This window comes from Callithrix jacchus, chromosome 1 (assembly GCF_049354715.1).
Source record: "Callithrix jacchus isolate 240 chromosome 1, calJac240_pri, whole genome shotgun sequence".
In the NCBI taxonomy this organism is placed as follows: Eukaryota; Metazoa; Chordata; class Mammalia; order Primates; family Cebidae; genus Callithrix; species Callithrix jacchus.
The window spans coordinates 106,053,665-106,079,998 of NC_133502.1; the positions used below are offsets into that span (position 1 = coordinate 106,053,665).

General features: G+C 39.8%; 1 protein-coding gene across 7 annotated transcripts in view; it reads left to right on the plus strand.

Annotated features, from left to right (window-relative positions):
* Positions 1 to 2,511: 2,511 nt before the first annotated feature.
* Positions 2,512 to 26,334, plus strand: part of LOC144581922 (intermembrane lipid transfer protein VPS13A) — a 237,895-nt gene continuing 214,072 nt past the window's right edge. For 6 of the 7 annotated variants that reach the window (XR_013533366.1, XM_078367836.1, XM_078367840.1 and 3 more), the window contains exons 1-3: positions 2,512 to 2,710; positions 24,771 to 24,814; positions 25,890 to 25,932. Coding sequence is in view for 5 of the 7 variants with exons in the window: in XM_078367836.1 (XP_078223962.1) it covers positions 2,611 to 2,710; positions 24,771 to 24,814; positions 25,890 to 25,932 (187 nt within the window). In the remaining 2 variants the exon portion in view is untranslated. Of the gene's footprint in view, positions 2,711 to 3,211; positions 3,544 to 24,770; positions 24,815 to 25,889; positions 25,933 to 26,334 lie in introns of all 7 variants that reach the window. The other variant, XM_078367850.1, reaches the window with a different exon arrangement.

Here is a 26,334-nt window from a genome sequence, read left to right on the forward strand (position 1 = left end):
TCCTAGACAGCACCATCTCTGTCTGTCCTCACACAGTGGAGGGGGCTGGAGGGCTCTCTGAGGCCTCTTTTATAAAAGCACTAATCGAATTCATGGGGGCTCCACTCCTATAATTTAACCATCCCCCCCACCCCCCCCACCCCCCAGCCTCCAGGAACCACCTCCTGCTACCGTCACCTTGACAGATAGGATTTTAACATATGAATTTTGGGAGGACAGGAACATTCAGGTCATAGCAGCATCCACATCTTGATTTTCTTCGTAGTGTTGAGAAGCACTGTAACATGGTGGTTAAAAGCATGAGCTATCAGGACAGACTGCCTAGGGTTGCTTCCTAGCTTTGTCCCTTCTATAATGTTGATGAAGCTACTGAACTTCTGTATCAGTTTCCTCATCTGTACAATAGGGGTGAGAACAGTATCTCACAAAGAAATTTTATCTCACAAAAACTCATCTCTACAAAAAATACAAAAATTAGGCAGATGTGGTGGCAAGTGCCTGTAGTCTCAGCTACTCAATAGGCTGAGGTAGGAAGATCGCTTGAATCTGGGCTATAGAGGCTGCAGTGAGCTGTGATCATGCCACTGTACTCCAGCCTGGGCTAGAGTGAGACCCTATCTCCCACTTTCTCTTTCTTTCATTCTTTCCCTCCCTCCCTCCCGCCCGCCCTCCGTCCCTCCCTCCCTCCCTTCCTCCCTCCCTCCCTCCCTTCCTCCCTTCTTCCTTCCCTCCTCCCTTCCTTCCTTTCCTCTCTCTCTTTCTTTTTAGATGGAGTCTCGCTCTATCACCCAGGCTGGAGTGCAGTGGCATGATCTCAGCTCACTGCAACCTCTGCCTCCTAGGTTCAAGCAGTTCTCTGCCTCAGCCTTCAAGTAGCTGGGATTACAGGTGCCTGCCACCACGCCCAACTACGTTTTGTATTTTTAATAGAGATGGGGTTCCATCATCTTGGCCAGGCTGGTCTTGAACTCCTGACCTCGTGATTTATGTGCTTTGGCCTCCCAAAGTGCTGGAATTACAGGTGTGAGCCACCACGCCTGGCTTGAGACCCTATTCCAAAAAGAAAGAATAATAATATAAAATAAACTGTGTACTTTAATGGATTTTGACAAATGTTTGTGGCTGTGCCATCAACATTACCATCAAGATCTAGAACATTTCCATTAGCCTAAAAGGTTTCCCTGGGCCCACTGGAAGTTCCTCCTGCCCCAGGTAACCAGTGATGTGATTTCTATCAGCCTGTTGTAGACCTTCATGTAGAAGAAATAAATAGAACTTTACATATGTACTATTTTATGTCTGGCTTGTTTTGCTCAGCACAGTGTTTGTGAGATTCATTATATATAAAATTATATAAAAATAATTCATAAACCCATGTAAAGATTTACAGTTTTTGTCAGGCATTCTACTTTGAAAGGCACACCTTAAACCCTTAATTTTGAAAAATCTGGTGACTATGCACAGAAAGTAGTAAAATGACACGGGAATTAATAGAAAGCCATCATTATTCATTTAACGTGCAAAGATAAAACGTTCAATCTACACTTCTTCGGTCTTGAAGATGACTAATTAGTTATCTAAACCTCACATTTAGCATCTCTGTGATCTCAGGCCTTTGGGACTATTTCTGCATAAGGCCAAACGGGCCGAAAGAGTTGTAATTGTAATATATTTTAGGTTAGTGGTTTCCGTGGAATCTCAGGGGTGAGGGGTCCAGCACTCCCAGTATTTCTTGGAGGGTGTTCAGCAGTTTCCAGACCGGCTGACTCTAACTCTTATCTGCAGGGAAACGTGTCACTCTTTGGAATGAAAGACGGCTCCGCATACATGACTTGACCAAAAATGGGTGCTCATCTCAGATGCAGGGCAGTGACTGTGTAATTCCATCCTCGACTCGCAGTAGGAAGTTAAGTCCTCTTAAGGGCCAGACGTTCGGAGGACCAGGCGGGGAGGTTACAGGCGCCACGACCCTCAAGCTGGCCGGGCCCCCCCCAACCTGTAATAATGGGCGGATGCTCCCTGGGACAGTCCCCGGGAAGCTTCCGGCGACGAGGCAGGACTCGTCCCACCTTTACACAGGAGCGAGCCCCGCGCCCGCTTGGAGGCGGCCACCACCCTCTAGAGGGAGGAGCGTTCCCGTCGGGCGCAACCGCTCCGCCCCGGGGTGGCCGTTCCAGACTTAGATCTGCAAGAAAGGGCGGGGGCGGAAAAAATCCTGTAGCTCCTGATTGGTGTCTCGTTGCCAGGCGATGAGGAGGAGGCGGGGCCAACAGGAAAAGGGAGCCCGGCTTGGCGCAAAAAGCGCACTCTCCAGAGCTGCGGCGTCGCAGCCGTCTGTTCTCCCTCTTACCGCGGCACGCCCAAGTCGGCGCAGCGCTCCGCCTCCACCCACGCGCTGACCTGCGCACGCGTCGTGCAAGCGGCCGCCCCCTCCCCTGGCTGCGCTGGCGCTGGCGCTGGCGCTGGGGCTGTGCGTCCAGCCACTGGGGGCGCCGCAGCCGAACCTGCCCCGGAGCCGGTGAACCGAACGGCCTCGAGGAAGGAGCGTGGGGAAGGCGGCGGGAGGAGAAGCGCACGGGCCGGCTGCCGTGCTCGCCGCGGCAGAGGACCATGGTTTTCGAGTCGGTGGTCGTGGACGTGTTGAACCGATTCTTGGGGGACTATGTGGTGGACCTGGACACGTCCCAGCTCTCTCTGGGCATCTGGAAAGGTAACGAGGTAGCCGCCGCTCCCCGGCCTCGCCTGCCTCCAGGCCGTCTCGCCGCCCGAGCCGGGTCCGGTGTTCTCGGGGCTTCGAGCACCTTGCTCGCCCGGAGCAGCCACCTGCCTCCGCCCGCCTCTGGGTCAAGTTACGTAAAGCTGGGCGGCAGTTCCTGGGTCTGCGCCCTCGAATTGTTTATATTTTGCGGGGAAGGAGAGGGTCATGAGTGCGAGATGGAAAGGTCTGTTATTTTCCGAGCGGAGCGGCGGAAGGGACCGGCGTTCAACTCCCGGCGAGGGGCCCTTCTCTACCCCTGGCGCCTCGCGGTCCGGCTTTGGCCGCGAGGGGCGACGCGGCGAGACGACGCGCTGCTGGGCTGGGTCCCATCCCTGTCCTTTGCCCTCTTGGGGTTATGACGAAGGCCCCAGAGAGCCCACGCGTGTTGCATGCTGCCTCGCACATGAAGGCAGGGCGGCGTGACCCGGGACTCTCGCTTTCTTGCTTCCCTAGCCTAGCCTCAGTTCCCAGCTAGACCCGTGGTGCTTTCTGCGCTCCCCCATCCGGCCCTAGGACCCGGACACCATCTCGCTCCCCTGGGTTCGGCAGATAACGAAAAGGAAAGTCACGTGCAGAGTAACTCAAACGGTTGCGTGCGTGTTAGCAGTTTACAGCCTGATCCAGGAATGTGTCACATTTCAAGACTTTTGGATATGTGGGTCAGAGTGAACTGCTGAATTTTAAAGAAAAGTCAAGGCGTGCAGTGCAGCGTCTCAGACCTGCAAAAGACGGGGTTGAACCGGGCCTCACGCTGCCGAGGTGGTGACGGACCCAGCTTTCCTTGGGTGCGTTTAGTTTGGAGTTCTGCCTTACTGAGAGCCTCATTTTTAGCGTTTCCATCTGTTTTTGTATTATGCACTTGTTTATTTTAAACACCCGCTAGAAAATAGACTCCTTTATGAAATGAATTTCCCAGGCCAAAGTTAGAGTTAATTTTGTGTGTGCATAGTATGTATATTTAAATATATATTTAAAGTAATTTATTCTTGGCTGTGCACACACTTCCAGCCTTCTTCTGAAATACTTCTCTTGACTATTCTTATGAGATGATGTAAACAGGCAGGCGATTTAGTTTGATTTTAAAGAATGTTGCTACGGTGGGGACCTAGTAAAATGGAGAGTGAGTGAACTGCAGAAATCTAGGGACATAGTGATAGTTGTTTCAGCCTGTTCGATTAGTACTAGGAACTTGCAGGCTGTTTTGTCTATGCTGCTTATCAGTTGCCAAGTGAAAATAATTTGGCTCCATCTACCTCAGAAGGAAGCCTTAAGAATAGTTGAGGTGAACTTTGATCTGTAGTGGAACCTTGCTTCTACGTTCAGGGTGGAGATTTGTCTAGAGTGATTAATCAACTTTGTTTTTTTTTTTTTTTGAGACAGAGTTTCGCTCTTTTTACCCAGGCTGGAGTGCAATGGCACGATCTCGGCTCACCGCAACCTCCGCCTCCTGGGTTCAGGCAATTCTCCTCCCTCAGCTTCCTGAGTAGCTGGGATTACAGGCACGGGCCACCATGCCCAGCTAATTTTTTGTATCTTTAGTACAGGTGGGGTTTCACCATTTTGACCAGGATGGTCTCGATCTCTTGACCTCGTGATCGACCCGCCTCGGCCTCCCAAAGTGCTGGGATTACAGGCTTGAGCCACCGCCCCCGGCCTTCAACTTATTTTTTTATTTAAAATTTACATGCAGTAAAATTCACCATTGTGATACAGTTTTGTCTTGACAAATGCTAAGAGGCATGTATCTACCACCACAATAATGACACATAAAAGTTTCATCAGGCACCCGGAATTCTCGCAGGTGCTCCTTTGTAGTTGACCTCAGCCCGCCTCCTGGCAGCCAGTCATCAGTTTCCATCCTTTTAGTTTTATCTTTTCCAGAGTGCATATAAATGGAATTATATGGTATGTAGCCTTTTGGGTCTGACTTTAATTCATTCATATGTTGCATACATTAGTGAATTTCATTTCTGTATTTTTGAGTAGTATTTCAGTCTATGGATGGACTGTATGTTTGTTTTTGAGACAGAGTCTCATTCTGTTGCCCAGGCTGTAGTGCAGTGGCACGAACTTGGCTCACTGTAACCTGTGCCCCCCAGGATCAAGTTATTCTCGTGCCTCAGCCTCCCGGGTAGCTGGGACTACAGGCATGCCATCCCGCCTGGCTAATTGTTGTATTTTAGTAGAGATGGGGTTTTGTCATCTTGGCCAGGCTGGTTTTGAACTCCTGACCTCAAGTGATCTGCCTGCCTCTGCCTCCGAAAGTGTTGGGATTACAGGCGTGAGCCACGGCACCCTCCTGACTGTAAGTATCTGTTTGCTAGTTGAAGGATGTTTCAATTTTTGGAGGTTATGAATAAAGCTGTCATAAACATTCTTGTACAGGTGTTTGTGTGAACATAATTGTTATTTCTCTTGGATAAATACCTAAGATTGAGATTGCAGGGTCATTTTAAATTGGGTTGTGTGGGTTTTTAAAAATTGAGATTAAATTCATATACCATAAATTTCACCCTTTTAAAATGTACAATTCAGTATTTTTTAGTATAATCACGATATTGAGTATAGTCACAATCATCCCACTATCTCATTCCAGAACACTTCAAAACCCCAACTTTAAACCTCATGCCCATTAGGAGTGACTCTCAATTTCCTCCCACTCTTCCCTGTTCCACCTCTGGCAACCAGTAATCTACTTTCTGTCTTTCTGGATTTGGTAATTCTGGAAATTTCATTGAAATGGAATTATATACTATGTGGCCTTTTGTTTCTGGCTTCTTTAACCTAATGTATTTTCAGGGTTCCTCCATGTTGAAGGATGTATGACTATTTCATTTGTTTTTATAGTGGAATAATATTCCATTGTATTCATAGACCACAGTTTGTTTATCCATACTCACCAGTTGTTGGGTGTTGAGATTATTCCTAAACATCAACTTTTGGATATTATGAATAATGCAACTGAACATTCATGAACAAGTTTTTTTTTTTTTTCTTGTGGATGTATGTTTTAAATTCTTTTGGATATATCCATAGAAGTCAGTTGCTGGGTCATACGTTGACTCTTTGTATAATCTTTTGAGGAACTGCCAAACTGTTTTCCAAAGTGTTTTCTTATTGTTGAGTTTTGAGAGTACTTTAAATATTAAGGATACAAGTTTTTTTTTTATTTTTTATTTGTTTGAGACGGAGTTTCGCTCTTGTTACCCAGGCTGGAGTGCAATGGCGCGATCTCGGCTCACTGCAACCTCCGCCTCCTGGATTCAGGCAATTCTCCTGCCCCAGTCTCCTGAGTAGCTGGGATTACAGGCACGCGCCACCATGCACAGCTAGGTTTTTTTTGTATTTTTAGTAGAGACAGGATTTCACCATGTTGACCAGGATGGTCTCGATCTCTTGACCTTGTGATCCACCCACCTCAGCCTCCCAAAGTGCTGGAATTACAGGCTTGAGCTACCGTGCCTGGCAGGATACAAGTTTAAATATTAAGGATACAAGTTTTTTATCAGATACGTGATTTGAAAATATTTTCTTAGTCTTTTTCCACTTTGTCTTTTGTAGAGCATACATTTTAAATTTTAGGTAAAGCCCAGTTTATAAAACATTTCTTTTATGAATCATGGCTTTTGGTAATCATATCTAAGAAATCTTTTCCCAACCCAAAGTCAAAGATGTTCTCCTACATTTTCTTTTGGAAATTTTGTAGTTTTAGGTTTTGAATCTCTTTTTGTGTAAGGTATGCGATACGTGTTGAAGGTCGAGTTTCATTTGTTTGCATGAGGATTCAGATACACAGTTGTTCAGCACTACTTGCTACAAAAAGACTATTTTTTCTCAAATGAATTATCTTTGCACTTTGGAAACAAACAAACCAGTAGACTTAATATTGTGTGGGTTTAATCTGTCCCATCAATCTGTCTGTCATTTCACCAATACTGCACTGTCTTGATGACTAGCATTAGTTAGTCTAGAAAACAGATAGTGTGACCCCTCTAACTTTAGTCTTTCTCAAATAATTTAAAAAATAACAAGTCATTATTCAGGTGTGATGCTCATCCCTATAATCCCAGTGCTTTGGAAGGCTGAGCGGGAAGATGACTTCAGCATAGGAGTTTGAAATTACAGTGAGGTGTGATCATGCCACCTGGGCAACAGACAGTGAGACCCTGTCTCAAAATAACGTGTCAGTGTTTTATTTATGGAAATTGGTTATATTTTGATAAATGAAACTTTAAATAATAGGTGGAGTATTTTTAAAAAATATTCTTTCAGAATTTCAAAAGTAGTAACTTGATAAACTTAGAGGATTTTTTAAAAAACATTGTTTGAAAATTTCTGTAATAGAAGTTAGATGGCCAGGCGAAGTGGCTCATGCCTGTTTTCCCAGCACTTTGGGAGACTGAGGAGGGCAGATCACTTGGGACCATTCTGGCCAACATGGTGAAACCTCATCTCTACTAAAAAAATAAGATACAAAAATTCGTTGGGCATGGAGGCGCTTGCCTGTAATCCCAGCTACTCAGGAGAGTGAGGCAGGAGACTCTTGAAGCTGGGTGGTGTAGGTTGTAGTAAGGCAAGATTGCACCACTGCCCTCTAGCCTGGGTGACAGAGCAAGACTTTGCCTCAAAAAAAAAAAAAGAGGAAAGAATATGCTGCATAGAAAAATTTTAAGATAATATTTTATGGTCCAACGTGAAGGACCTATTGGTAGATGTAAATGTGTGCTTTTGCTGGGCTTCTGTGTAATAATCCAGCAAATTTCAGTATTAGCATGTTAGTATAATATCAAATTAGTATTCAGTCATTACTAATAACGGATGGTGCTCTGAAAATTTGTTGCTGAGATGATTAGTTCTGAATGCATTTTCCTACTATGAATAAGGAGTTTTCCATAACCTGTTTAATTATAATGCAGCAGAAGAGTGCTACTGTACTGGGTTCAATACAGTAAGCAGACTCAGTGCTAGAAGAATCTTTCTTTCAGGGAAGTAAAAAGGAATTGAGCTTCTTCCCAGAATTGACTCTTGGCAAATTTTGATGTTGGTAAGGTATACTTTTTATATACTTCTATTTATAATTTTCCCTTCCCGTGTATCATCTAGTTAGAGAGGTGGTAATGTTTCATAGACTCATCTAAAATTTATTCATCCAACTTTCTCAGGCAAGGTAGCATTTCACGTATTTTCTTTTTCTTTTCTTTTTTTAAAATTTGAGATACAGTCTTGCTCTGTCACCCCGGCTGGAGTGCAGTGACACGGTCTCAGCTCACTGCAATTTCTGTCTCACGGCCTTAAGTGATTCTCCTGCCCCAGCCTCCTGAGTAGCAGGGATTACTGGTACCTGCCACCATGCCCGGCTAAGTTTTGCATTTTTAGTAGGGATGGGTTTCACCATGTCGACCAGGCTGATCTCGAACACCTGACCTCAAGTAGTCCGCCCACCTCGGCCTCGGAAAGTGCTGGCATTACCGGTGTGAGCCACTGCGCCCAACCATTTCACATGTTTAAGAGCTAGGCTGCGTCAGAATCAGCCTTAAGTGCTTGTTATGAATACAGATTTTTGAACCTGCCCCCAGAGATTATAGGACATGAAAATCTTTTTTGAAGCAATTGACACCAGGGACTGTGATGCACAGTTGGGTACATTTTAAGAGAGCATTAAGCAAAAGCGGTAGTAAAGGTGACTTGTGTGATAGAGTTCTCATTTGTAACAAAGGAAGTACCTGTACTTTATAGCCCCTTCTTAGTTTAGCCTCCCTTGTCTCTCTTTTGTTTTCTTCAAAATCATGATACTTGGACAAATTTGTAATTTTTTGTGTAATATTAGAAGTTCAGATTTCTTATCTATTAACATATTGTGTTTTTGAAATGTTAATCTTCCAGCTTTCCCTTTATAATAGAATCTTGTGTTTAGTGGCCACTTACTACATACCCCCATTATACCAGGAGCCGTATAGGAAGATGAAGATTCAGTTAGAATACAGTTTTTGATTTTAAGGAGTCATTTTTCTGTGCTCAGAATACACTGGGGAACCAAACAAATGATTCTTACAGTCTGGTGTTAATTACCAATTCCTTAAATGTTATTTTTATATTCATGTTCTAAGATACTTTAATAGAACTTTGAAGACTATGAAACATTTTATTTTAAAAAGTGTTATGAGATTTTTATAGTACCTCTCCATAGACCCATTATCTAGATTTTGTCATTATGTATTAACAGCTTTATTGAGGTATAAAACATGCAGTAAAATAAATGAAAGTCTACAATTTGATAAGTTTTAACATACATATGCACATAGGTAACAATCATCACAAGATAATGAACATATCTGTCATATTTAAAGTTTCCTTGTGCCTTTTTGTAAACTATTTCTTCTAATCCTCCTTGTCCCTTTTAACCTTCTTGTCCTCAGGTAACCACTGATTTGCTTTCTATTACTGTATATGAACTTGAGTTTTCTAGACCTGTAGTATAAATGGGATTGCACAGTTTGTATTCTTTCAGTCTGGCTTCTTTCAGCATAATTATTTTGAGATTTATCCATGTGGTAGTACAATCAATAGTTTATTCCTTTGTACTGCTGACCACAGCCAGTGGTGGTGAGGATGTGGAAAAATTGGAATTCTCTATTACGTGTCTCCTGGGGATGTAAAATGTTACAACAACTTGGAAAAACAATTTGGCAATTTCTTAAAAAGTTAACCATTCAGCTACTGTACGATCAGGCCATTGCATTTCTACATGTTTACCCCAGAGAAATGAAAGCATATGTTCATACAAAGATTTGCACACAAATGTTCATAGCAGCTTTATTTTTAATAGCCCCCAAATGGGAAACAATCCAAGTATCCACCAACAGGTGAAGGGATAAACAAACTGACATATCCGTATAATGGAATACCATAAATATTTAACCACACATGTTTGGTTGGATACCTATCCATCTATTCGTCTCTCTATCCTTGCATCAATTCATATTATTAAATGTATTTCAGGGTAAGTTGTAGAGATGAGTTTATTTCCTCCTAAATACTTCAGCATGTGTATCATTAATTAGAGTTCAAAATTTGCTTATTTATTTCCTTTTGAGGTAAAATTTATATTGAAGAAAATGTAGAAATCTTAAGTGCATTGACTGAGTTTTGAGAAATGCATCCACATGTGTAACTCAAACCCAGTCAAGATATAGAACATGACCATCGCACCAGAAAGTCTCTTTCCCTACCTTTCCTAATCTATTCCTACCCTCATCTTCAGAGGCAACCAATACTCTAATTTTTTTTTCTTTTTGTTGTACATACATGTCTATTCCTGCTTTGCTGAGAGTGTTTTATTTTCCTTTGAGAATGTTGGGGCTGGGCATGGTGGCTCACGCCTGTAATACCAGCACTTTGTGGGGGGCTGAGGTGGGCGGACCACTTGAGGTCATGAGTTTGAGACCAGCCTAGCCAACATGGTGAAACCCCATCCCTACTAAAAATACAAAAATTAGCTGGGCATGGTAGTGGGTGCCTGTAGTCCCAGCTAATTCGGGAGGCTGAGGCATGAAAATTGCTTGAACCCGGGAGGCAGAGGTTGCAGTGAACTGAGATTGTGCCATTGCACTCCACCCTGGGCAACAGAGCAAGACTACATCTCGAAAAAATCAAAAGAAATGTTGGATTTTGTCAAATGTTTTTTTGCATCTATTACTGTTATAATAGGATTTTTTTTCTTCTTCTTCTTTTTTTTTTTTTTTTTGAGACGGAGTTTCACTCTTGTTACCCAGGCTGGAGTACAATGGCGTAATCTCGGCTCACTGCAACCTCCGCCTCCTGGGTTCAGGCTATTCTCCTGCTTCAGTCTCCTGAGTAGCTGGGATTACAGGCACGCGCCACCATGCCCAGCTATTTTTTTGTATTTTTAGTAGAGACAGGGTTTCACCATGTTGACCAGGATGGTCTCGATCTCTTGACCTCGTGATCCACCCGCCTCAGCCTCCCAAAGGGCTGGGATTTCAGGCTTGAGCCACCGTGCCTGGCCCTGATTTTTTTCTTCTTTAACCTGTTGGTATGATAGATTACATTAATTGATTTTTGAATGTTAAACTAGGCTTGCATACTTAAAATAAATCCCATTAGATCATGATGTATATATTTAGCCCTTAGTATCCTCAGGTGATTGGGTCCAAAACCTATGAAGATACCAAAGTCCACAACAGGGAGGGCATGGAAGCTCCCCACCACCTTACTTTGCTCTGTCCATCTCTTTATCTGTATCCTTTGTAATATCCTTTATGATAAATTGTTTAACATAAGTATTTCCCTGAGGTTTGTGAGCCATTCCAGCAAATTATCAAACCAAAGTAAATAAGTTGTGCGAACCCTTTTTTATAGCTGGTCAGGCCGAAGCACAGATCACAGCCTGGGCCTTGTGACTGGCATCTGAAGTGACAGGCAGTCTTAAGGGATTGAGCCCTTAACCTGTGGGATCTGATACTGTCTGTAGGTAGATAGCGTCATTATTTAATTGAATTATAGTTGTTGTCTGTCGGAGAATTGTTTAGGGTTTTGTGAGGGGGAACTTCACACATACGGTTACAGAAGGGTTCCGTGTTGAATGTGAATAGAGAGAAAAAGCTTTCATTTTCCTTTGACACTATCATATTTATAGCTGTTTTCTGTTTGTTGTACAAGTTTCCTTTTTAAACAGTCTTCCCTCTTCTTTTGCCTTCTCTGGTTTTAACCATTCGATATGATTTAATTTTTTTCTCCTGTCTTAGCATAGAAATTATATTTCTTAAAAAATTTAAGTTGTTGTCTTCCGGTTTACACTATTTATGTAAAACGAATCCAAGTCTACATCCAAATAACATTATAGGTTGGGTATATTGGCTCACGTCTGTCATTCCAGCACTTTGGGAGGTTGAGGCTGGCAGATCACTTAAGGTTAGGAGTTCAAGACCTGCCTGGTCAACATGATGAAACCCTGTCTGTACTAAAAATACCAAAAATTGGCTGGGTGTGGTGATGTAAGCCTGTAGTCCCAGCTGCTTGGGAAGCTCAGGTATGAGAATCGCTTGAACTGGGAGGCAGAGGTTGCAGTGAGCTGAGATCACGCCACTGTACTCCAGCATGGGCGACAGAGCAAAACTCCATCATTTGCATCTTGCAAAACTGAACCACTATACCCGTTAAGCGATGACTACCCCTTCTCCCCTCTTCCTAGACCCCAGTAACCATTATTCTACTTTTGATCTCTGTGAATTCGAATACTTGAAGTGTAAGTGGAATCATACAGTATCTACCATTTGTGACTGGCTTCTTTTACTTAGCCTAATGACCTCAAGGTGCATCCATGTTGTAGCATGTGTCAGAATTTCAGTGATTTTTTTCAGGCTAAATAGTATCCCATTGTATGTGTATACCACATTTTGTTTCTCCATTCATCTGCTGATGAATAGTTGGGCAGCTTCCATCTTTTGGCTTTTGTGAATAATGGTGTTATGAACATGGATACTTTTCTTTGAGCTTAAGTCTGTGCTGTCAGATTTTTGGGTTACATACCCAGAGACGGAATTATTGGATGATATAGTTATTCTATTATCAGTTTTTTTGAGGAACCATCATACTGCTTTCCATAGTGGCTGCACTATTTTACGTTCGCACCGACAGTGTACAAGGGTTGTGATTTCTCCACATCCTCACCAACATTTATTTTCTCTTTTTTTGATAGTAGTTATCGTAATGGATGTCAGGTGCTATCTTGTGGTTTTCATTTACATTTCTCTAATTAGTAATGTTGATCATCTTTTCATGGCTTATTGGCCATTTGTATATCTTAATTGGAGAAATACCTATTTAAGTTCTTTTTCCATTTTTTAGTCAGGTTGTTTTTTGAGTCGTAAGAGTTTATGTATATGTATACGCGCACACACACGTATTCTGGATATTAGCTCCTTATCAGATATATGATTTGCAATATTTCCCACTTTGTGTGTCACCTTTTCTTCCTTTTCTTTGCCTGTTAACTTTTATTTTAGGTTCATGGGGCGCATGTCCAGATTTGTTAGTTGGGTAAATTGTGTGTCGCTGGGGTTTGATGTACAAATTATTTTGTCACCCAGGTAGAGAGCATTGTACCTGATAGATAGTTTTTTCATCCTCATCCTCTCTATATCCTCTACCTCCAGCAGGCCTTGGTGTTTGTTGTTTCCTTCTTTGTGTCCATGTGTACTGGATATAGTTTGAATACATGTCCCCAGGAAGTCTCATATTGAATTGTAATCCCCATTGTTGGAGGTGGGGACTGGTGGGAGGCAAGAGGGTCATGGCAGGGGGGATCATTCATGGCTTGGTGCTGTCCTTGGATTAGTTCTTACAAGATCTGGTTAAGTGTGTGGCCCTCCCGCTGCATTCCCCCTCTTGCTCCTGCTCTGGCCCTGTGATGTTCTGGCTTCCTTTTGCCTTCTGCTACGATTGAAAGCTTCCTGTGTCCTCCCCAGAAGTGGGGCAGATAGATGCTGGTGTCATGCTTCCTGTACGGCTTGCAGAACCATGAGCCAATTAAACCTCTTCTTTGTAAATTACCCAGTCTCAGGTATTTCTTTATAATAACACAACAGTGGACTAACACAGTACTCAAGGTTAAACTCCCACTTGTGAGAACATGCAGTATTTTTTTTCTTTTCCTGTTATAACTCGCACAGTAAAATGGCCTCCAGTGACATCCATGTTGCTGCAAAGGCCATAATTTTGTTCCTTTTTATGGCTCTGTGGTAGTCTGTGGTGAATATATGCCACATTTTCTTTATCCAGTCCATTGTTGACAGACACGTATGTTGAGTCCATGTCTTTGCTATTGTGAAGTAGTGCTGTAATGAACATACACATGAATATGCCTTTATGGCAGGACAGTTTATAGTCTTTTGGGTATATACGGAGTAATGGGATTGCCGATTCTAATGGTAGTTCTGTGTTCTTTGAGAACTCTCCAAACTGCGTTCCAAAGTGCCTGAACTAATTTACATTCCTATCAGCAGTATTTAAGTGTTACCTTTTCTCTGTAATCTCACCAGCATCTGTTGTTTTTGACTTTTTAATAATAGCCATTCTGACTGGTATAGGATGGTATCTTGTGCTTTTCATTTTCATTGCTCTAATGATTAGTGATGTTGAGTTATTTTTTCATGTTTCTTGGTCACAGGTATGTCTTTTGAGAGGTGTCTGTTCATGTCCTTTGCCCATTTTTTAAATGGGGTTGTTTTTTTTTCTTGTTTAAGTTTCTTTTTTTATTTTTGAGATGGAATTTCGCTCTTGTTACCCAGGCTGGAGTGTAATGGTGCGATCTCGGCTCACCGCAACCTCCGCCTCCTGGGTTCAGGCAATTCTCCTGCCTCAGCCTCTAAGTAGCTGGGACTACAGGCACGTGCCACCATGCCCAGCTAATTTTTCGTATTTTTAGTAGAGTTGGAGTTTCACCATGTTGACCAGGATGGTCTAGATCTTTTGACCCACCCGCCTTGGCCTCCCAAAGTGCTGGGATTACAGGCTTGATAAGTTTCTTATAGGTTGTGGATAATTAGAGTTTTCTTGGATATATGTGTAGCTTGCAAATATTTTCTCCCATTCTGTAGGTCATCTGTTTACTCTATGGACAGTTTCATTTGCTGTGCAAAAGCTCTTTAGTTTCATTAGGTCCCACTTGCGAATTTTTTTTTTGCAGTTATTTTTGGAGTCTTCATCATTAAATCTTTGCCAGGGCTTATGTCCACCATGGTAGTCCCTAAGTTTTCTTCTGGGATTTTTATAGTTTTAGGTTTTACGTTGAAGTCTTTAATCTATGTTGAGTTCATTTTTGTATATCATGAAAGGTAGGATCCAGTTTCAGTCTTCTGCATATGGCTGGCCAGTTATCCTAGCACAATTTATTGAATAGGGAGTTCTTTCCCCATTGCATGTTACTGTTAGTTTTGTTAAAATTAGATGGTTGTAGGTGTGTGGCTTTATTTCTGGGTTCTCTGACCTGTTCCGCTGGTCTATATGTCTGTTTTTATACCACTGCCACGTTGTTTGGGTTACTGTAGCCTTGTAGTTTGAAGTCAGGTAGTGCGATGCCTCTGGCTTTGTTCTTTGTTCTTTCTGTTTAGGATCGCTTTGGCTATTCAAGCTCTTTTTGGGGCCCTCATGAATTTTAAAACAGTTTTTTTTCCTAATTCTATGAGTTTGATAGGCTTAGTATTGAATCTGCAAATTGCTTTGGGCAATATAGACATTTTAACAATTTTGATTCTTCCTGTCTATGAGCATGGAATTTTTTCTCATTTGTTTGTGTTGTCTCTGATTTCTTTGAGAAGTGTTTTTTAATTCTCATTGTAGAGATCTTTTACCTCCCTGGTTAGCTATATTTCTAGGTGTTTTATTTTGTTGTGTGGCTATTGTGAATGGGATTGAATTCTTGATTTGGCTCTCAGCTTGGATGTTATTGGTATATAGAAATACTACCGATTTTTGTACATTTATTTTGTATCCTGAAATTTGGTTGAAGTTACTAGTTCTAAAAACCTTTGGGCAGAGACCATGGAGTTTTCTAGGATGGAATCATACTGTCTGCAAACAGGGACGGTTTGACTTCCTCTCTTCTTGTTTGGATGCCTTTTCGTTCTTTCTCTTTCCTGATTGCTCTGGCTAGGACTTCCAGAACTATGTTGAATAGTAGTAGGTGGACATCCTTGTGTTGTTCTAGTTCTCAAGGAGAATGCTTCCAGCTTTTGCCCATTCAGTGTGATGCTAGCTGTGGGTCTGTGATAGATGGCTCTTATTATTTCCAGGTATATTCCTTTGATGCTTAGTCTTTTGAGGTTTTTTAACATGGAGGCATGTTGAATTGTATCAAAAGTCTTTCCTGCATCTATCAAGATAATAATGTAGTTTTTGTTTTTGGTTCTGTTTATGTAATGAATTGAATTGTACATGTTGAACGAACTTTGCATCCCAGGAATAAAATCTGCTTGATCATGGTAGATGTGCTGCTGGATTTGGTTTACTATTTTATTGAAGATTTTTGCCTCTGTGTTAATCAGGGATATTGGCCTGAAGTTTCCTGGTGATTTTTTTTTTTTGAGACGGAATCTTGCTCTGTCACCAGGCTGGAGTGCAGTGTCTTGGCTCACTGCAACCTCCTCCTCCTGGGTTCAAGCGATTCTTCTGCCTCAGCCTCCCGAGTAGCTGGGACCACAGATGTGTGTCACCACACCTGGCTAATTTTTGTATTTTTAGTAGAGACGGGGTTTCACCATGTTGGCCAGGATGGTTTCAATCTCTTAACCTTGTGTTCTGGCATCCTCGGCCTCCCAAAGTGCTGGGATTACAGGCGTGATCCACCGTGCCTGGCCGTTTCCTGTTTTTGTTATGTCTCTGCCAGGTTTTGGTATCAGAATATCAGAATATGCTGGCCTCATAAAATAAAATGAATTAGAGAGGAGTCCCTCCTCGAGTTTTTGGAATAGTCTCAGTAGGATTGGTACCAGCTCTTCTTTATATGTCCAGGAGAATTTGGTTATGAATGCGTCTGGTCCAGGGCTTTTTCTGGTTGGTAGACTTTTTATATAATTTCAGGACTCGTTATTGTTCTGTTCAGGTATTTAAGTTCTTCCTGGTTCAATCTTGGGAGGTTGTAAGTTTCCAGGCATTTATCCATTTCTTGTAGATTTTCTGGTTTGTGTGCATAGGAGGTGATCATAATGGCCTCTAAGGATTTTTTATTTTTGTATTTCTATGGGTCAGTGGTAATGTCCCCGTTGCCACTTCTAATTGTGTTTATTTGGATCTCTTTTTGTTTTTCTTTGTTAGTCTGGCTGGCAATCTATCTTATTCATTCTTTCAAGGAACCATCTTTTGTATGTTTTTTTGATCAGTTCAACTCTGATATTGGTTGCTTCTTTTCTATGGCTAGCGGGGTTGATTTGCTCGTTTTTCTGGTTCCTTTAGGCATGATGTTAGTTGTTAACTTTAAATCTTTCCACCATTCTGATGTGTGCCTTTAGCACTCTCAACTTTCCTCTTAAGAATACGTAATAGCTGTGTCCCAGAGATTCTGATATCTTGTGTCTTTGTTTTCAGTAATTTCAATGAATTCCTTTTTATTTTTTTAGAATTATACCTGGCTAATTTCTTTGTATTTTTTGCCATATTGGGAAAAAATATTGAGACAGTGTTTTGCCATATTGGGCAGGCTGGTCTTGAACTCCTGGGCTCAAGCAATCCTCCCACCTAAGCCTCACAAAGTACTGGGATTACATGCAGGAGCCACCATGCCTGGCCCCAAGACTTTCTTGATTTCAGCGAAATTAAGATTTCGTTGTTTACCCAAAAGTCATTCAGGAGCAGTTTAATTTCCATGGAATTGTAAGGTTTTGAGAGCTCTTCTTGGTATTGATATCTATTTTTATTGTACTGTTATCTTGAGAATGTGGTTGATATGATTGTGGGATTTTTAATTTGTTGTGAATTGCTTCATGGCTGAGCATGTGGTTGCCTTTAGATATGTGCCATATGCATGTAAGAATAATGTTTATTCTGTTTTTGTTGGGTGAGGTGTCCTGCAGAAGTCTGTTAGGTCCATTTGGTCAAGTGTTGTCTTTAGGTCTGTCTAATACTGTCAGTGGATTATCAATCTCTCACTATTATTTTGTGTGGTTTTGTAAGCCTCTATAGGTTTCTGAGAGCTTGTTTAATGAATCTGGGTGCTCCAGTATTGGGTATATGTGTATTTAGGATAGTTAAGTCTTCTTGTTAAATTGAACCCTTTATCCTTTTGTAATGCGCTTCTTTGTCCTTTTTGATTGTTGTTGGTTTCAAGTCTGTTTTGTCTGAAATAAGTTGCCCATGTCTGCTCTTTTTTGTTTTCCTTTGGCTTGATAGATCTTTCTCCATTCCTTTACTCTGAGCCTGTGTCGCATTGCATATGAAATGGGTCTCTTAAAGACAACATACAGTTGTTCCTTCCTTCTTTATCTGAATTGCCATTCTGTGTGTTCAAAGTGGGACGTTTAGCCTGTTTACATTGGAGATTAATATTGGTATATGCAGATTTCAGCATGTCATCATGTTGTTAGCAGGTTGTCATGTAGACCTGATTGTAGAGTTGCTTTATAGTGTTAGTGGTCTATGTACTTAAGTGTGTTTCCGTGGTGGCTGGTAATGGTCTTTCATTTCTATGTTTAGCATTCCCTTAAGGACCTCTTATAAGGTATGTCTGGTGGTAATGAGTTCCCTTAGCATTTCATTGCGTGGAAAGGATTTTATTTCTCCTTCACTTATGAAGCTTACTTTGGTTGAATATGAAATTCTTGGTTGGAATTTCTTTTCCTTAAGGATGTTGAATTAGGCCCCCAGTCTCTTCTGGCTTGTAGGTTTTCTGCTGAAAGATGTCATGTTAGCGTAATGGGGCTCATGTTATAGTAGACTTGCACTTTCTCTCTAGCTGCCTTTAATAATTTTTCTTTTCACATTTTTATTTCACATCCTTAAAAAATCTGATGATTATGTGTCTTGAGGATTGTCATCTTGTATAGTATGTTGCAGGGGTTCTATGAATTTCCTGAATTTGCATGTCAACCTCTCTAGCTAGGATGGGGAAATTTTTGTGGACTGTATCCTCAAATATGTTTTCCAAGTTGCTTGTTTTCTCTCCCTCTTTTTCAGGGACAACAAAGAGTTGTAGGTTTGATCTCTTCATATAATCTTACGTTTTGGGAGATTTTTTTTCCATTAAAAAATTATTATTATTATTTTTTTCTGAGTTGATTAGAAGAACCAGTCTTGAGGTTCTTGAGATTCCTTCCTCAGCTTAATCTGTTCTGCTGTTAATACTTCCAATGACATTATTAAGTTCTTGTAGTGAGTTTTTTAGTTCTATCAGATCAGTTTCGTTGTTTCTTAAAATGACTCTTTCATCTTTCAGCTCCTGACTCATTTTACTGGATTCCTTAGATTCCTTGGATTGGGTTTCAACTTTCTCCTGCTGAATTTCAGTATCTTTTGAATTTTATGCTCATCATTTCAGCTATTTCAGTCTGATTAAGAACCATTGCTAGGCTGGGTGCAGTGGCTCACACCTGTAATCCCAGCACTTTGAGAGGCTGAGGTAGGCAGATCACTTGAGGTCAGTCATTTGAGACCAGCCTGGACCACATGGTGAAACTCCATCTTTACTAAAAATAAAAATATTAGCTGGGTGTGGTGGTGGGCATCTGTAATCCCAGCTATCCAGGAAGCCAAGGCAGAAGAATCACTTGGACCTGGAAGTTTCAGTGAGCTGAGATTGTGCCCCTGCACGCAAAAAAAAAAAAAAAACCATTGCTGGGGAGCTAGTGCAGTCCTTCTGATGTAAGAAGACACTCAGGCTTATAGAGTTGCTAGAGTTCTTGTCCTAGTTCTTTCTCGTCTTTGTGGGTTGACGTTCCTTTTATCTCTCCAGTTGCTATCCGTTAGATGAGGCTTTTTGCTTTTCTGTTCTTTGCTGTCAGGAGGGATTGACTGTGGTGTAAGTTGAGTTTAGTCGACTGGCATAGTTTCTTGATGATTTCTGCGTGCCAGTGCTCACCTCAGCACTCCTGGCTTGCACGCTATAACCCTGGGGTGTTAGGACCAGGTACATGGCTTTGTTCTCTGTCCCCTCGAGGTTAAGCACTTCCTGCACTGGAGGGACCAAGGTGTTCCCGGTCTGCTGGGCAACAACACTCTGTATTTTGCATGAATATTCATCAAGGATATTAGTCTATAGTTTTCTTATAGTGTCTTTGTCTGGCTTTGGTATCAGAATAATGCCAGCCTGATAGGATGAGTTTGGAAACGTTCCCTTCCCTTCCATTTTTTGGCAGAGTTTGAGGAGGACTGGTGTTAATTCTTTTTTAAAAATGTTTGGTGGAATTCACCAGTAAAACCATTTGGTCCTAGGCTTTTTTTGTTATTTTTAGGATTTTTTTTATTACTGATTCAGTTTCCTTAATGGTTATAGGTATGTTCAGATATTCTGTTTTATCAAGGTTCAGTCTCAGTATATTTTGTATTTCTCAGAATTCATTCATTTCTATGGGTTATCCAGTTTTTTGTTCATAGTACTTTCATAATCCTTTTTATTTCATAAAGTTGATGGTAATATCTCTTTCATTTCTGATTTTAGTTATTTGACTTTCCTTTCTCTGTCTCTCTTTTTATCTGAGTCAACCTAGTTAAAGCCTTGCCAATTTTATTGGTCTTTTTTGAAAACTAGTGCTTAGCGGCCAGACACAGTGGCTCACCCCTGTAATTCTAGTGCTTTGGGAGGCTGAGGTAGGTGGATCACCTGAGGTCAGGAGTTTGAGACTGACCTGACCAATATGGCAAAACTCCATCTCTACTAAAAATACAAAAATTAGCTGAGCATGGTGGCAGGTGCCTGTAATCCCAGCTACTCAGGAGTCTGGGGCAGGAGAATCGCTTGAACCCAGGAAGTGGAGGTTGTAGTGAGCGGAGGTCGTGCTACTGTACTCCAGCCTGGGTGACACAGCAAGACTCTGTCTCAAAAAAAAAAAAAAAAAAAAGAAAAAGAAAACTAATAATTGTTTTTAAATTTTTTTTCCCATTATCTTTTCATTTATCTTTGCTCTAATCTTTATTCTTTTCTACCTTCTGCTAGGTTTGGATTTTTTTTTTTTTTACCCCTATTTCCTTATGGAATAAATTTAGGTTGTTAAGTTGGGATATTTCTTCTTTTTGAATATGAATATTTACAGCTTTATGTTTCTTTCTAGCACTGCTTTTACTATGTCTTACTAATTATGATGGTACAGTCTGTTTTTATTTTCATCTCAAGATATTTTCTAATTTTTCTTGGGATTACTTTTTTGATCCATTTCTTGTTTAGAGTGCTTAATTTTTATACATTTGTGCATTGTGCTTTTTTCCATCTGCTGTTTATTTCCAGATTTATTATTTTGTTACTGGAAAAGAACCTTGAATAATTTCAATCTTTTATAATTTTACAATTTTGTTTTCAATTGACATGTGTTATTAATTGTACGTATTTATTAGGTACACGGTGATGTTTCAATACATATACACACTGTATAAAAATCAAATTGGTATTTAGAATATTCATCACCTTATACATTTTTCATTTTTTTGTGGTGAGGACATTCAAAATCTTTTTTTTAGCTTTGTTACAACATGCAATACAGTATGGTTAACTATAGTCACTCTACTGTACAACGGAACACCAGAACTTGTTCTTCCCATCTTACTGTAACTTTGTACTCATTGCCCAATCTTTACCTATTTCACCTCTCGCCAGTATCCCCAGTGTCTGGAAACTACTACTGTATACGCTACTTCTATGATGTCAACTTGTAGATTTCACATGTGAGTGAGATCATGCAGTATTTGTCTTTCTGTGCCTGGCTTATTTTCCTTAGCATTATGTCCTCCAGGTGCATTATGTTGCTACAAAGGACAAGATTTTATTTTATTTTTTAATGAGGAATAGTATTTCTTTGTATATTTATATATACCACATTTTCTTTACCAGCATCTGTTGGTAGACACTTGATTGATTTTGTATCTTGGCTTTCGTGAAAAGTACTGCAATAAACATAAAGTTCAGGTTTCTCTTTAACAAACTGATTTCATTTAGGTTTTTCTCTTTTTTCTTCTTTTTTAATTTTTTTTCTTTTTTCTTTCATTTTTTAATTTAATTTAATTTTATTTTTTTGGTGCCATGAGTCAGATATGAACCGAAACTGATTTCCTTTCTTTGGGATATCTATACATTAGTGGGATTGATGGATCATATGGTAATTGTATTTTTAAATTTTTTGAGTAACTTCCATACTCTGTTTTATAATGGATGTACTAATTTATATTCCCAACAACAGTGTGAAAGAGTTTCCCTTTCTCCACAGCGGCATTTGTTATTTTTTGTCTTTTTGATGATAGCCATTCTAATAGGTTGAGGTACTATCTTGTGGTTTTGATTTTTATTTACCTGATAATTAGTGATGTTGAGCATTTTCTCATATCTGTTGACCATTGTATGTTTTCTTTTCTCTTTACAAAAATTTTGACACTTGTTTCATGATCTCACATATATCCTGGAGAATGTCCCATGTGCACTTGAGAAAAATGTGTATTCTGCTGTTGTTGGGTGGAGTGTTCTGTGTGTGTCTCTTGGTCTAGTTGATCCAACTGATCAATATGTTAATTAAGGCCTATATTTCCTTATTAAATTTCTGTGTGTTCGTTTTGTCCATTAGTGCAAGTTGGGTATTGAAGCCTTCTATTAGTGTAGTCCTATCTATTTCTCTCCTGAATTCTGTCATTGTTTGCTTCATAAGTTTTGGTGGTTTGATGTTTGGTGTAGACATGTTTATAATTGTTACATCTTTTTAGTGAAGTGTCAGATTTATGATTATATAATGCCCTTTATTGTTTTGTAACAGATTTTGATATAAAGTTTATACGTCTAATATTGGTATAGGTTGAGTATACTTTATCTGAAATGCTTGGAATCAGAAGTGTTTTGGATTTTGAATTTTTTTTTTTCAGATTTTAGAATGCATGCATATCAAAATGAGATCTTGGAGATGAGACCCAAGTCTAACACAAAATTCATTTGTGTTTCAAATATACCTTGTACACATAGCCCAAAGACAATTTTATACAATATTTTAAATAATTTTCTGCATAAAACAAAGCTCTGATGGCATTCAATCATCAGAAAGAAAATGTGTCACTATCTCAGCCACCCATGGGGCAATCTGTGGTTGTTTGACATCATCATTATTCCTGACTCTGAACTTATATGTTACTGATAAGCATTATTTTCTTACAATTATTTACACATTAGTTCTTAACAGTAAGAAATATGAGGTACTATTAATACGGTGAAAATACAGTGTGTTCAATGTGAGTAAGCAGCACAGTAGCATCACCAGGAATGTCTATCCACTGTTACACAGCAGCAACAACAAACAGTGGCAGGCTTTCAGTTTCCACCTACAATGCTGTTTTTAGATTAAAAGGTCACTTTAGAATGTACTTAATTTTTTTTTTAGGTGAAAAGAAACATTAGAAGCTGTTGAGGGACCAGAAATTGGATCCTTAAGGGATGAGGAGGCATTTTTCTAGATGGCTTTTTAAAATGTTTCCTCCAGAACCATCTGCTCACTGACCGTGTTTTTTGTTTGAGAAGTCTCTGTTTGATTTTATAAACTGTCACGATTTCTTGTTCTGTTATGAATATATGCTGCTCCAGTGCTTTAATAAGTCCATCACACATTTTCACCGTGTGGTCTATAGACACTTTTTCTGCATTGGTAACATCATCATCTTCAACTATGTCATCCACTTGTGGTATCATGTCAGCACTCAAAAAATTTCAGATTTTGGATCATTTCAAATTTGGAGTTTTGGATTAGTGATGCCCAGATTATATAGGTGTCTCTGTTTTGGTTATTTTTGCATGGGTTTTCCTTCCTTCCTTCCTTCCTTCCTTCCTTCCTTCCTTCCTTCCTTCCTTCCTTCCTTCCTTCCTCCCTCCCTCCCTCCCTCCCTCCCTCCCTCCCTCCCTCCCTCCCTCCCTCCCTCCCTCCTTCCTTTCTTTCTTCCTTCCTTCCTTCCTTTCTTCTATTCTTTCATTTTGCTTTTAACGTATGTGTGTCTTTAGAGCCAAAGTGAGTCTCTTGTAGATCATGTACTCTTGGATCCTAATTTTATTGTTTATTTATTTACTTGTTTTGAGAGGGAGTACCACTCTATTGCCTAGGCTGGAGTGGAAAGGTGCGATGTCGTCTCACTGCAACCTCTGTCTCCTGGGTTCAAGCGATTCTCCTGCCTCAGTCTTCCAAGTAGCTAGGATTACAGGCATGTGCCACCATGCCTAGCTAATTTTGTACTTTTAGTAGAGATGGAGTTTCACCATTTTGGTCAGGCTAGCCTCAAACTCCTGACCTCAGGTGATCCACCCACCCTGGCCTCCCAAAGTGCTGGGATTACCGGTGTGAACCACTGTGCCCTGCCGGGATCCTGTTTATTTTAATCCCTTCTGCCAATCTGTCTTTTTATTGGGGAGTTAAGCCATTATATTTGAAGTTGCTACAGATAGGGAAGGACTTTGTATTGCCATTTTGCTAATTACTTTCTTTATGTCTTACAGCGCTTCTTTTCTGTTTTACTTTTTACTGCCTTTCTTTTTGTTTTATTTTTTGTAGCAACTTTGATTCCTTTTGGGTTTAATTAATAACATAATTGATATTAACCTCAACATAGCAATGAGGTCTCGCTGTGTTGCCCAGGCTGGACTTCTAGGCTTGTGTGATCCTCCCACGTCAGCCTCCCCAAGTAGGCTGAGACTACAGGTGCCTGCCATCATTCCTGGGTGGCTTTTGTGTATATTCTAAAGGTTTTTTTTTTTTGTGGTTACAATGGGGATTACTTGTAACATCCTAATTTAGAGTATTTTAAACTTTTGTTGTGCCATTACCTGTATGTTACAGGTTTTACAGTTGTCCTATAGTTCTTGTACATTCTGTTTTATTATTTTTCTCATTTTCTTTTCTTTTTTTAATTTGAATTTGGGAAGTTTTTATTTAAATATCTTGGGGCTCACTGATTTTCCATTACATAATTTTTTCTCCAGTGGTTTATTGCAAGTATATTTAAATGTAGTTTACTTTTTGCATATTGATCTTGTGTCATGCTACATTGTTAGATTCATATTGTTTGTATAATTCTGATTAAAATGTTTGTGCATATTAACATTGAGCTACAATTGCAGTGGTCAAAAGTTACAATAAGTGAAGATTTGGTGAGGCATACAATCTTAGACTACATGTCAGAATGAAGGTGCGATAATAAGATCATAGGTATATTATATTATCTGTTATATACATTATTTATATATTTTTCCTGAGTATCAGGAATGAAGCATACGTAGTAACTTTTTAAAGTGAAAAATATTTGATTGTTTCAATTTTTTAAAAATCTCTTTTAGGAGCTGTGGCCCTCAAGAATCTTCAAATTAAAGAAAACGCCCTGGTAGGTTTAGACTAGGAAAAATTTGTGAAGTTATTGCATTTAATTATGTATACTTCTTCCTGATTCAGTTTGCCACCTTCAATTATTTAAATTTGAGAACATTTTTTGTAAATAAGTTTTGCAAAATACCTGGGAGATGGAGGTTGTAGTGAGCAGAGATCTTGCTACTGCACTCCAGCAAGGGCAACAGAGTGAAACTGTCTCAAAACAAAACAAAACCAAACATACAAAAAATATAAATGTTTTTATTTTGATTTTTTAACTTGTTTTCTGAATTTTTTTTTTAAAAGACAGCCTCATGCTCTGTCACCCAGGCTGGAGTGCAGTGTGTGATCATAGCTTACTGCAGTCTTCAGCTTTGAGGCTCAAGCCATTTTTTCCCCTTTAGCCTCCTGAGTAGCTGAAGTTTTTAATTTGATAGGGAGAGCTCATTTATTTTTTAATTGCTTGTGCTTTTATTGTCATATCCAAGAAGTCATTACCAAATCTAATATCATGAAGATTTTTCTCTTATGTTTTCTTCTAAGGGTTTTATAGTTTTAGCTCTTAGGTTTATATCTTTGATCCATTTGAGTTTTTGAATATGGTATATGATAAGGGTTCAGTTTCATGTTTTTGCAAGTGGTTATCTAGTTTTCCTAGCACCATTTATTTAAAAGGCTGTTCTTTGATTAGGGAGAATGTTTTTGAAAGTATTTTTTTACAAAATGCCTATTTTGCAAAATAGAGTTTTAATGTCCCTAAAAGCACAAACTGACATTGTAATGGCCACTTCTTTTTCTTAAAATAATATAAAATCAGTAATGATTTGATATGAGTAGGTTTTGTGGTCATTTTTACTATAGACCTTTATCCCCAATTGTTATAAAAAGAGCAGCTTCCATGAATTTTATGGATTTGATAATAATATTGCAATTATATGTTTATACATTTAAGTAAATGTTGATGTAAGGAAAATGTATACATTTATTTGAAAATCCCTTGAAATAACTTTTGGAAGTAAAAAGTATTCATTTGTGTTGTTAAACTCTCTATCTACTAATGTTTTGTATATATATCAAATTTTTTTTTGTAGAGTCAACTGGATGTACCATTTAAAGTTAAAGTTGGTCATATAGGTAAGCCACATTTATTATTGCAATATCCTCCTTCTTGGACATGCAACCAGAGTAATTTTCCTAATATTTCTATTATGTGATATTTTTCATGTTTCTGAGCATCCATTAAAAATGATCATGTGTTTTTGTCTCAGTAGAGCTTCACCGTGTAGCTTAAAAATATTTTTCGATTCATATATCCGTTGCCCAGTATTTAATAACCTAATAATTTATATATCTCATTAGGTGGTAAATCGAGTTAATTGAGAGCCAAAGGATCTTAACTGTTTCAGTTTCTTAGGTTTCTGACTGGTTACCACTGCTGTATTCTGATTAATGCTGCATACACTGAATAAAAAATAGGTTCTGGATCATCCAGGCCCTGTGACTAGGGACCAACTTAAAAACGAATTTCTGCTCTGC